Source organism: Arvicanthis niloticus, chromosome 2 (genome assembly GCF_011762505.2).
Source record: "Arvicanthis niloticus isolate mArvNil1 chromosome 2, mArvNil1.pat.X, whole genome shotgun sequence".
Lineage (NCBI taxonomy): Eukaryota > Metazoa > Chordata > Mammalia > Rodentia > Muridae > Arvicanthis > Arvicanthis niloticus.
In genome coordinates this window covers 125,927,520-125,939,678 of record NC_047659.1, presented here as the reverse complement: position 1 = coordinate 125,939,678, position 12,159 = coordinate 125,927,520, and the positions used below count along the sequence as shown (strand labels likewise).

The following is a 12,159-nucleotide window of genomic DNA, read 5'->3' as shown; positions in this document are numbered from 1 at the left end:
ATTGCCTTACACAACAAATAGGACTCTGGAGAAGACTGGGGGTTCTTTCAGGGTGTAGCCTTTGTGTTGCTTAATGAGCCGGCTTTACAGAGGAAAGCAGTTAATACCTAGCATCTAAAATGATAGGAAAATGTTCAGAATGTAAGTTTTAGAAGCATTTACGATGGTATGTGCAACATAACTTTGACTCTGAAAATAAATATATGTGGAAAAAAGAGACTTATTTTGTGAGATTTGGAGCAATATAGAAAGGGGAACTGGGTGATTTTCTTGACAGGATAAAATAGAACATTGTAGAATGTATACCTCAGATGCCTTAAGAAAGGAATTCAGGTTTTACATAGATTATGATTTTAATTTCAATCTTTATTCATTGCTTTCTTTTAGTGCTAAGATCTGCGGTGTGTATGTATGGTATGTGGTGTGTGTGTGGTGTGTGTGTGTATGTGTGTGTGTATGTGGTGTGTATGTGGTATGTGGTGTCTGTGTATGTGGTGTGTGTGGTGTGTATGTGGTGTCGGTGTGTATGTATGGTATGTGGTGTGTGTGTATGGTATGTGGTATGTATGGGTATGTGTGTGTGAGTGAATGTGGAGTGTGTGCGTATGGGTGTATGTGGTGTGTGTGTGTATGTGGAGTATGTGGTGTATGTGTGGTGTGTGTATGTGATGTGTGTATGGTGTGTATGTGGTGTGTGTGGTATGTGCGTGTGTATGTGGGGTATGTGGTATGTATGTGTGTGTGTGGGGTGTGTATGTGTGTATGTGTAAGTGGTGTGTATGTGAGTGTGTGTGTGCATGTGGTATATATGTGTGGTGTATATGTGGTATGTATGTGGTGTGTGTATGTGTCTCTGTGTGTGTAAGTGGTGTGTTTGTGGTGTGTGTGTGTGTGTGAGTGGTGTGTATGTGGTGTGTGTAAGTGGTGTGTATGTGGTGTGTGTGTGTGTGTGTGTAAGTGGTAAGTGGTGTGTATGTGGTGTGTGCGTGTAAGTGGTGTATATGTGGTGTGTGTGTGTGTAAGTGGTGTGTATGTGGTGTGTGTAAGTGGTGTGTATGTGGTGTGTGTGTGTGTAAGTGGTAAGTGGTGTGTATGTGGTGTGTGTGTATGTGGTGTGTGTATAAGTGGTGTGTGTGTGTCATTACACCCCCAGCCCTTTCCATTTATTTTTGTGAACATTCTTTTCTTTGGCAAGTGGCATTAGTTATTTACTTTTGGAATTATTTTTTAAATTAAAAATTTTTGCACTACTGTTCTGTTGTACCTACGACCTGGCCCTATTTTTATTTCTTAACATTTTGCGTGTGGGTGTGCGTGGGTGTGGGTGAAGGGCAGCATGTGAGCCAGGAAGTGTATGTGAAGGTCAGAGGACAGCTTGCAGGCCTGGGCTTCCTCCTTCCGCCTTGTGGGTCCCGGAGATTGAACTCAGGCTGTCAGGCTTGGTGGCAGGTACTTTTGCCTTATCTGCTGAGTCATCTCCCCAGTCCCCTAATTTCCTTTCTTAAATAATTATTTTCAAAGTGAGTCACTTAAATAAAAGTTAGGCTGTAATGGACGGGCTGTGTGAGCCCACGACGGGACCGCTGCGCATATTTCTCACTAGGCGCCCACACAGGGAGCTGCTCTTCTTTCAGCAAGATGGACTGTGCTCCACCTCCCCGCCCCAGGTCTTGGGACCCATATGCTGACCATCCCCTTGGCCTAGAAAGTCTAACTGGCTCTTTCTCTTTATTTGGAAAAAAAAAAAAAAAAAAAAAAAAAAAAAAAAAAAAAAAACCCTCCTTGGGGAGGTCCTTCAACTGGCCAACCACTATTTTTCTCTTTGGAGGCTGGGGTTCATACACACGGCCCCACACATGCTAAGCACGTACTCAACCACTGAGCCACACTGGCACTTTGGCCACCTTGTTAAAGTGGTCCCCTTCAGTGACCCTCCATCCCCTTCCTCAACGTGACTCCTTCCGTGTGCTGATCTCTAACCAGTTTTTTCTTGTTTCACTGTTCCCTGCACTGGATTGAGAGCCCTTGACCAGCAAAGGACTTTGCCCTTGTGCCCAGGGAGCCTAAGCCAATTAAAATTGTTCTATATTAGACCCTGGCTTGGAGCATGCCTTTAATCTCAGCACTAGGAAGGGAGAGGGAGGTGGGTCTCTTTCAGTTAGCAATAATTGTGGCTCGGAGAAACCTCATTGGCTACGATACTGCCACTGCGCCAAGCTGAGGTGGCTCTCTTGAGTTTCAAGCTAGAGCTATGTGGTGAGACCCTATCTCAAAACCAAAACCAAAACCAAAGTGTTCTGTGTTGGGTGTCTCCATTTCAGTTCTGTAACAGCTTGTGCCAGCAGCCAAGGTCAGAGCAGAGTCGGGGGTGGTGGGGGGCAGATAAGGGAGGCTGAGGGAGTCCATGGAGAGACTGGGGTGGGGGGGAGATAAGGGAGGCTGAGGGAGTCCATGGTTCAGCATCAAACACGTTTATTTCACTTTTATTGAGTATACAAGAACAGAGAGCACACGCATACAGCACGGAGCACTGAGGTGGGGGAGCGTGGGGACAAGAGAGGAGAGGGGGGAGTGGGGGAAAAGGAACAGGACAGCATTGCAGTTGGCTGGTAAGGTGCTTTTGAAAAAAATAGATATCTAGAGTGATGTTTCTCATGCAGTTTCAGGCCAGTCTTGGTATGTGCTTGCAGGATTCAGAAACTGAAACAGGTCCTGGCACTCCCTGTACCCTCGTGTAGAAAAGACTCACAGAAAGCAAACATGGGGAAAACAAAGGTGCATGAGACACAGTGTGGGAAGAAGCCTCAGGGTGCAACTAGTTTGCCCTGCCCGTTGGGTTACGGTTATGGGATGGGGTAGCCCAGTGTCACGTGGTGAGTTAGGAGCTGCATCGGGATGGTCACATGGAACAGACTGCTCTCTGAGGCTTTTCCCACTCTGTTATTTGGCTTCCTGGAAAGCAAGGTGCCACAGAGATGAACACACACACACACACACACACACACACACACACACACACACACAAGCAAAAAGAAAAAGTAGGCTGAAGTCAGACAACACAACGTCCTTATTCTCTATGAAGTGGAGGAAGGGGAGGAGACAGTGCCCTAGATTTTAGCTGTGCAGGTCTCCTCCTCGCTGGACGGGGTGCTGACTGCCTCTCTGGGAAAAAAAAACACGGTCAGAACATCCATGGAGTGAGTATCTCCCCAAGCCCTAACCTCCCACAAGCTAAGCTGGGTCATTTTGTCCTTGCCCATATTCAGAGCAGGTATAACTCTCTGAACGGAGATGCTCCCTCTGAGGTATGTTATGTCCTGTGTGTGCAGGCTAGGAAGTTCCTGCCAAAGCAGGTGAGACCTGAGCCTGATTCCAAGGGGATAGAGCCGTTCCTGCTCTGGGCTCAGAGAAGCAGTGGGAGCTTGCAGGCCGTGAAGAGCAGGAACGAGGTTCTGTGGCTTCTCCATCAAGAATGGCCAAAGATCCTGGAGCAGAGACAATGTGCTGCCACACTGGAGCAGAGCAGGTCTACCAGCCTGCACCAGGGGCATATGGCTGACTGTTATCTAAGCCTGGCTCTTCTCAGCTGCCACAGAGACATAAGCTATCCTAGCTTCTTGCCCTGTGTCAGGCCAGCACCTGTGGGTAGGTAAGGTATACATCATAAGAGTAACTAATAAGCAAGCCAAGAGGGCACACCCAGTCTGGTCTCTCCGAGAGACGCTTCCAGGTAATTGTCTAATCAGGCGGAGGGAGTGAAGAAGCATTCTGAAAGGAGCCAGCAATGGTTAGGGACAGGCTTGACGGGTGGCTTCTCAGGTCCCTCCTCTCCTTCTGTCTTGAAAACCAAGCCTGACACAAACAGGAAACTCATAAACAGTTGTTGACTAAATGTAGGAACTGCCTTAGCAGGACAGGAAGTGAGATGGGATTTCTGTGGGATACTTTCACTCAGAAAGAGAGAGACATTTCGAGCAAGCCGCAGGAAGCCTGTGTGCACCAAACCGAAATAGCAGCCTATGGCAGGGTTTTCTCCAAGGGCTCCTGTCACCTCAAGGCCATTTCTGAGCTTAGATAGTGACTGACTGAGGTCCTGCAAGCCAGGGTCTATTTTGGATGGAGGCATCGGGCAACACTTCCTCACACCTGCTACTGTTTAAGGATAGTTGAGGCCTTTGGAAATGCAGTGTGGGCCTATCATGGCCTTCCCTGTGCTCATGGCCTCTTTATCGTGGCTACTCTAGCTCAGGAAGAAGAGGATGACTCACAAGATGGACAGAGGCAGAGGGGAAAGACCGGCTGGGCATTTCAGAAAACCAGGTTAGAGTCGCTGCTCTCCACCTCAGCCAGGGCACCACCTCCCTTTAGAGAAAGAACTAATTGTGATGAGGTGCGGAAGAGCAGGGCAAGACATGGCAGAACACAAACCCAAACAAAGATCCTGGCAATAGTAAAACAGAAAGAGAGGACCAAAAACTGAGGCAAGTCCCCGGAGGTAGGAGGACTGACCTACAGGGCCTCAGCAGCAGCGTCTTGAGCACAGACCAGGCCCTGACAGCTACTGCTGGGGGAGAAGGCATTTTGGCCTGGCATATTCGGGACTACATCTGTGTTCCTCCCTGCTGGCCGGAATCCTCACCTCACCATGGAGGGCTTCTCCACTCTCCCCACCAATCACCCAGTTACAAACACCACACACAGTTTCACTACACTGAATCTGTCAGCCCTACTGGGAGCTGGCCACACCCAGAGTCCAGTGTTCTCGGCTAGGCCAGTTTGGCAAGATCTAGGAACCTTAGGATACATCAATCACAGTCAGGTAATTATAACTTGGAAATGTCAGCTGCATACTTACCAGCACAGTTTATTTTAATATTTGTTTCCTGTTACATGTAATATACATAACTTAAAATCACAGTCATATAATCTCCTACGAGCTGCACCTCTGTCATGAGAAACCAGAAGCATACAGTGTCTACTTCCCTTCCTGTGGCTTCCTTCTGCTCTTGTACTTTCTGTTTCTTCCAATGAGAGTTATCTGCAGTGGCCCTCAGCAGGACCAGGACACAGAACAGGAGGGTCGGGGAGAGAGGCAGAGGGGAGCTGAGACAGAAAATGAAGACAGGATGAGTAGAAGTCAAGGGTGAAGCGGAAAGGCAGAAGAACAGATTTCGCAGCCCAGTGTCAAGACCCAGAAAAGAACAATTGAGCGTTCCTCCTCCTCCTCCTCCCCATGTGAGAGACTTCCATTCTTTCTTGGAAAATGGCCGAGTGTGTGTGTCTTGCTGCTGTGACTTCTCTTCCTTGGCTACATGATCTTATTTCTTTCTTCCTTTGCATTAAGAGGGAGCAACAGAGGCTGGAGAACAAACGGGGTGCTCATCCATCCTGGAGTCTGTGCAGCCGGGGTTCAAGGGAATGTCTACAATCATCGCGGTCTGCTTTTGTAGTTTGCAGGAGAAAGGGGTTGGGGAGTGAGAGATTATGATTGTTATACATTTTCCTGAAAAAAAAAAAATTCCCACCAATTCAGTTTGTCTGCAAAGGAAATGAAGGTTGTTGCAGATGTTGGTTGTGGCCATCAGCTGACTGCTCCGCCAGCCCCAGCAGCGGTGCAAGGACGCGGTGTTTCCTGTATATATATCTATATCTCTATATATCTATATATATATGCTTTCCCTTCCCAGTCTCTCATCGGTGACAGTACGTCGCAGCTGGGATGTTGGTATTGTCGGAGAATCCAGAATGAAGGCCCCTTCTTAATGGTTCTCTGGCTTGGGTTGGACCAGACACGCCAGCATCGCTTCACAGAGGTCAGGATTCCTAGATGCCAGAGGCAGGGGAATGGTGGGTACAAAAGAGGGAAGATAAGGGAAATTAGTTACTTTAACCATTCCTCTTTACACAGCAAGCAGTTTTAGCTACCCTTTAGCCTGCACTGTGGCCCAGAGAGGGTCAGCTTACTGTGGCAGCTAAGGAATGACTCAGACGCACCTAACTCCAGAGTCGTACGCACACGTGTGTGTGTGTGTGTGTGTGTGTGTGTGTGTGTGTGTGTGTGTGCCGAGGTGATGTCTTTGCTTTGGTCTGACAATCTTTTAAACGGCCCTTTACTGTGGAGGTGCTATGGTCCCCATCATTTGCTTTTCTCCCTTGCTCCTCTCAGTTCTCTGCCTGTGTCACCCTGGCTGCAGGTCTTCTGGCTTCCTTTGCCAGGCATTCCCCATGGGCATGCTGTGGTCTGGACTAAAGGGCAGTGCTTAAAGAAACAACAAAACCCCAAGCAAAGAAACAAACCCACCAGAGCCTGGACTGCGACCAACATTTAGTCATCCCCAGGAGTAAGGACTCTGCAGTCACACTTCCCACTCCCTGGCTGCCTGCTCTGTCACTGTGGGCAAGTGTCTCAACTCTAAGCCTCCATCAACCACTCTGTAAAATGGGATGTCTTACACAGACAGAGCCAGCACAGAGAGGGTCTAGCGTATCGGGGTGCTGAATAAATGCCTTGTCGATATGCTTGCTCGCCGCGGTCCTTGTCCTGACTTCTAATAGCAAGAGCCACCGTTTACTTCCCTCTGCTATTCAGTGGTAGCTACTCAAGACATTTTGTACATGGAACTGCATTCCTGACTCTTGTCACTCACATAGCCTTAGGTAAAATCAAGATGTCATATAAGAGTCCTTCTTGGCTCATTTGACTGAGGAAAACTGATGCCCAGAAGGTTCAATGGCTTAGCAAGGTAGAGGTAGAATGAGGTTGGGAATCCAAGGTTCCTGTTCTCAAACAGGCCAATCTCTCCGCTCCCAGACAAGTGAGTGAGGGGAGGGTAAAGGAGGGGAGGGGAGGACTCGTTAGGTGGCCAGGTGAGTGCTGTTCTCTTGCTGGCTGCCTTTGGGAGACAGATCCTCTCTGAGGGGGATGGGGCAGGAGGTCTTAACCATACTGCGCATAACAACTCATTCTTCTCAGTTTAGGGTCAGCAGCTGCTAGCCCACCATGACTGATGGTAGTGACTGCCTACCTGTTATGGACTGCTTGTGGTGTGCCAGGCACTATGGTAGTTACCATAGATGTATAACCTCTGTGAGACAGACACCATGGGAAGTCAGCGTGGTGAGGAGCATAGGTGCCTCTGGAGTCTAACACTTCAGGTTGCCTACAAATCAGTCCCCAGCACTGTGGCTATGGGCAGGCCAGCTACGGTCTCTGAGCAGCCAGCCACTCCTTGTGGGGCCTTTGAGCTGGGCACTGAGGTGTAATGCATGAGCTGTATACAGTGCGTAGGTGCAAAGGCACTAAGAGCCTGACTTTGGGGAGTGGTGCTGAGGAGAGGACCTGGTCTCACCCATGCTAAGCATCTGCTCCATTGTTAGGCAAAATCCCCAGCACTGAACAACTTTTATCCACATGTATCCTCACCCAGCTGGAAACATCCCCCAGAAGGTTGTCTTGTAGCTTGTCACTGCCATATTCCAGGGTAACACTATTCTGCTTTTATGACCAATTGCCCAATGGGAGACAAATTTTGCCTGCTATTCATTTCCAGGGGATGCAATCACACAGTACGTATTTGCCTTGTCTGAGATTTTTGTTTTCCAAATGATACAATTCAGCAAGCTTCCAGAGAGGCAGAAGAACCCCTTTCCCAGTGTAAACTGTGAGAAGCCTAACACACCCCCACACTGCATTATCTGAGACCTTGAAGGCCTTCAATGATGCTGGGTCCCTGAGAATCCAGCCCTGGACGACTGGGAGTCCTGGATTTGTACACAAACAAAGCAGATGGGTCAAAGGCTCTGGGCCATCACATTCCGTTAGCAACATTTCATGACCCTGAGGGAGACAGAGATTTGCGGATGGGAATGTGGCATCTCCATTTACATCAGGCCTCCTGCAAATCCTCAGCACCCTTTCCTTGCTGCTTGTGGACTTGGGGTCTGAAACTGTAAAGAAACCAAGACACCATCTTCCCTCCCTCCTTCCCTTGCTCTGGAGTGGGACTACTGTCCCTCTCCTTGGAGCCACAAGCCAGGTTAGGGTCACAGCTGAATATGGATCATGTCACCAAGGCTCTTTGTAGAACAGACACCCCCAAGAATCTTCTTACTGCTTTTCCCTTCTCCCACACTGCTCAGCCCCAGAGCCTTACCTGTGGCTTCTTGTCCCTCTCCTCCGGGGATGGGTCTGTTTCTCTATAGACAACAGCTTTGGTTACCAGCATGTCTGGATGCTGTAGTTTGGCTTCCTTGATGGCCAAAGCCAGGGCCTGGTGGGCAGAACAGCATAGTGAGGCACCACAGAGCAGTGACTCTGAGACAAGCAGAATATAAACCCCTACTTCACAGATGGGGAAACTGAGGCCCAGGATGGGCCACATTAAACAGTTAGAGGAAGACACTAGTGTTTGGATCTTCTGGTCCCCATTCAATGCCTCTTCTTGGGGCTTCTTAGATGAATGGGGTCAGGAAGGAATGGATGTCTTCTCTGTCCAGAAGGGTAGCCATCCATAGGTCACCCCTTACAGGAGGGACTGGATACCAGGCTGTGCCCTGGAAATGCTGTCTCCCAGCCCTGTACCTGGTCTTGATCGACATCTTCATCTCCAGTAATGATGATTCGCTTCTCGATCCTTGTCTCAGAAAACCCCCCCTTCACAGTCTGCAGAGAGAAGCAGAAAGCAGGGGAGAGAAGGGTGAGGTCCCTCTCAGGTCTGCCGTGATAGGAGGCCTACACACCTCAGCCTCAGTCAACTGACAAAGCTGAGAGCCAGCAGATCACATCTCTCCCGGCCTCCGCGTGTTCTCCTTTTCTAGTTTGGGGATTTCAGACAGTAGCTTCTGCAGGGTTGTCACCACTCCCTAGCTGCCAAACTGTCCCACTTATGTCCCCCATGCACAGCTTGATTGCTGCTCCTTGGTTGGCGGAGTCCTGAGGCATGCTGTCTGGCCCTTCCCAGACGCTGAGCCTATGTCTCTCATGGTTCTGGGCCTCAGCATGGTTAATCTGTGTCCACCTATGGCGTGCTCACGGCTCCAGGCTTCAGGCTCTGGAGAGTGGCTTGTATTCTGACCACCTCAGTATCCTCTCCTTTCCCAGGATGCCCTGACAGTGCTGAATGTAGATCTGCTGAATGAACATATGAATGAGATGTAAATGGTGACAAAGCTCTACCTGAAATGACTTGGAACAACCCTTTGAAGGTAATTTATCACCGCCAGCCACTGTTTTCTCGAGGAGAGGGGCTAGACCAAAGGATGGGGCAGGACCTGACTGTTTGGCACTACTCATGGAGGATGTGACTGAGGGAATCCTAGCTGGAAGTAGGCAAAGGTGAAGAAGAGAGGTGGGGGGTGCCAAGTGGTAAGGTCGGGAGGGGAGCTTTCTGAGCTACATGCTCTGGGCGGTGCAGGGAAGTCGACATTGTTCTCTAATGCTTTTTTGAGCGGTTGCTTCCTGGGAAATGTGACAAGATGACAAAGCTACCAGGTTGCAGGCAGGGCCCTGAACAGTGTGGACAGAGGGACAGTGTTACCAACCAGACCTTCCCTTTGGTGGGTCAGCTGGACCTGCAATTCAACACCCACGCTCTGCCTGGCTCCTCCTGCTCTCCTTGGCCACTCGGCCCCTGTTGCAGCCTCTCAGATCGCAGCCTTGTTTAACTCTGGGGTTGTCATGGCTGATCCCCACTAGGAATGCCTTCCTCCTCTGGCCTGTCCTCTTCTTGTCTCTAGCTCCTACCTGGCCCAAGCCCTCACCCCCCAGGCCTCGGTTCTTCCCAGGTACTTTAGAACTCTCCCCGCTCCACCCTCCTATACCTCCTTTTTCCTTTGCACCGCTGGGGATCGAACCCAGCACCTGTGCACACCAGACACACTCAGCCAGTGAGCTTTACCCCCAGCAGGCCTAATTTCACTGAATCACTGCCCGAGTTAAAACCTTTCTCCAGCTTTCCAGTGTCCTTTAGACTAAGATCCTCCACGGTCAAATCAGCCCCAGTACCTGATGCCGAGCTCATCTGCCTCCAGATTCTGTATTTCCTTGCCCCAAGTGCACTCTAACCTCCCTGCCCCGTTTCTACACGCTGCCTCCTGGCACACCTCACTTCCATCGCTGCCGGCAGGTCTGAGTCCAGTAAGGTTGCTACTCACTAGCATTCACTTAACAAGCAAACACACAGCGTCCGTCCGCCACTCCTGCTAGCGTGCCTCACGGGTCCCTCCACCTTAGGCGTTCTGCTGGTAGTCCCAGGACCCTACTCTCTCTCTCTCTTGATTTGGGTGGGTGGGTGGGCATGGAGGACAGTAATGTTACTGTTGAGATTAAACCTAGGGGCCTTGCTAGGCAAAGACTATACCAATGAAAAATATCTCTAGTCCTCTTTACTTTTTATTTTGAAACAGAGTCCCACCAGGCTGCCTAAGCTAGCCTGGCCTTTCAGTTCTTTCTAAGTAGCTGGGATCAGAGGCCTGTACTATCAGGCCTGGCAAATAACAACTTTTCCAAATGACACTTCCTGCTCATTACATGCTTCTGAATTCGCCTGGCTCTCAAGGCCTGTAAGATGCGAACATTGTTCATAATTACTTTGGAGAAGAGCACACGACCCCACGGACTAGCTGCCAACACTGTGTACAAGGCCTCCTCCTGCTCCTCCTCCACAGCACAGCACAGGACAACACACTCAAGAACTGGCAAAGGAGTCCTTGGTGCCTTAGAGAATGAGGAGCCAACGGTCAGCCATGGGAATGAGCGTCCCACCTACAGCCCGAGGGGCCCGGGATCCTGCTGCTACTCACTTTGGTGACATGGGTGGTGGTGGAGGTTGAGAGGGTTTCCGCGGTGACGCCGTACGTGCTGGTGAGGACATCTTTCCCGATGATCTGCAGAATATAACCACCCCCACCCCGGGGGTCAGGTCAGGGCACTGGGCTCTGAAGGGGCAGGTAGGGCTAGGGAAACTTCCCCAGGGACGAACAGGGGCCCGGGAAAGGTGGAGCATGGAGGCCAAGACGCTTTGAAACATTGGTTCTTACGCAAGAATACCAAACTCCTTCCAATTCTAGACCCAGAACATTCCCAAGCCCAGGGATCTGCAACTTTTAGAATTTGAAATTCCTAGGGCCCCCAGTCCTAACAACACCCTAGAATCTAAGAATCCGAGAATAATGAAAAGCTGTCTCCAGGCAGGAGATAGAGCCCCCCAGGTCCTCATCCCGCCTCAGGCAGGCACATGCTCTCTCTGGATTAGACTCAGAACAACCAGCATCAAAGCACTGAACCAGATCTGTCAGTGATGGACTCCACGGCTGGGGCAGCCACCATCAGAAATGAGCCTGGAATCCAAGCCTTGGGACTCCTAGTTCCCTGCTCTTCCTGGTCTACAAGCTGATGCAGCTGTGTGTGTGTGTGCGTGTGTGTGTGTGTGTGTGTGTGTGTGTGTGTGTGTGTGCATGAATGTGCATGCCTGCGTGCATATGTGTGTGTGTGCACATGTGTATGTGTGTCCGTGTCCTGTTTACCTCCAACCCTAATGCCAATGCTTTGGTTACACAAGGGGGGCACTGATGGACACCTTCGGGAGCCTAGGGGCATCTGCAAATGGTTCTGAGGCCCTCACTGCACTCGCTGAGGGCTACATGCCTTCATCCTCAGCCACGAGTCCCCTAGCCTGAGCTGGCCCTGCCTACTTACCGGTGAAAGAGAACGGATTTCCGTGGCCACCGTCTGTGGACCTGGGATCATGGCTGCTGCCCCCTTCCCGGACTTGAGACTGTTCTCCTGGGGAGACAATAGTGCTCAGATGGCCAGGTCTCAGTTCAATAGGTCTCCAGGATAGCCAGGGCATGTGACCATGTGGTCATCATCACCATCGGGTTGAGAAGTGACACAGAAGCAGAGAGCTGAGGCATTCAACCCCCATATACTCAATCCCCCACACACTTGCACGCTTGCTCCATATTCACTTGACAGATGTAGTGAGTCTCTGCTACTAGGGCTGTCACGGTGAACAAGATACGGTATTGCTCTCTGGAAGCACTAAAAGTTAGGACACCCAGGCTCTTGTTCTGGACCTGCTGCGCACCTTGAGGTGGAGTCACTTCCTCCCTACCATCTGTGAAAAAGGACCTTTGCTTAACCCCCAGGGCGCCCATATC

General features: G+C 50.2%; 1 protein-coding gene and 1 pseudogene across 19 annotated transcripts in view; both read right to left on the bottom strand.

The window, feature by feature from the left end:
- Positions 1-2,150: 2,150 nt before the first annotated feature.
- LOC117704867 (U4 spliceosomal RNA) lies at positions 2,151-2,219 on the bottom strand (annotated as a pseudogene).
- A 236-nt stretch (positions 2,220-2,455) lies between these two features.
- The window catches only part of Epb41l1 (erythrocyte membrane protein band 4.1 like 1), a 119,836-nt gene continuing 110,132 nt past the window's right edge, over positions 2,456-12,159 (bottom strand). For 16 of the 19 annotated variants that reach the window (XM_034495472.2, XM_034495480.2, XM_034495483.2 and 13 more), the window contains 5 exons: positions 11,696-11,782; positions 10,801-10,884; positions 8,582-8,662; positions 8,154-8,270; positions 2,456-5,823 (listed from right to left, as the gene is read on the bottom strand). In XM_034495472.2, coding sequence (XP_034351363.1) covers positions 5,815-5,823; positions 8,154-8,270; positions 8,582-8,662; positions 10,801-10,884; positions 11,696-11,782 — 378 coding nt within the window. In that variant the 3' untranslated portion in view covers positions 2,456-5,814. The remainder of the gene's footprint in view (positions 5,824-8,153; positions 8,271-8,581; positions 8,663-10,800; positions 10,885-11,695; positions 11,783-12,159) is intronic. The other 3 variants (XM_076930105.1, XM_076930110.1, XM_076930113.1) reach the window with 1 other exon arrangement.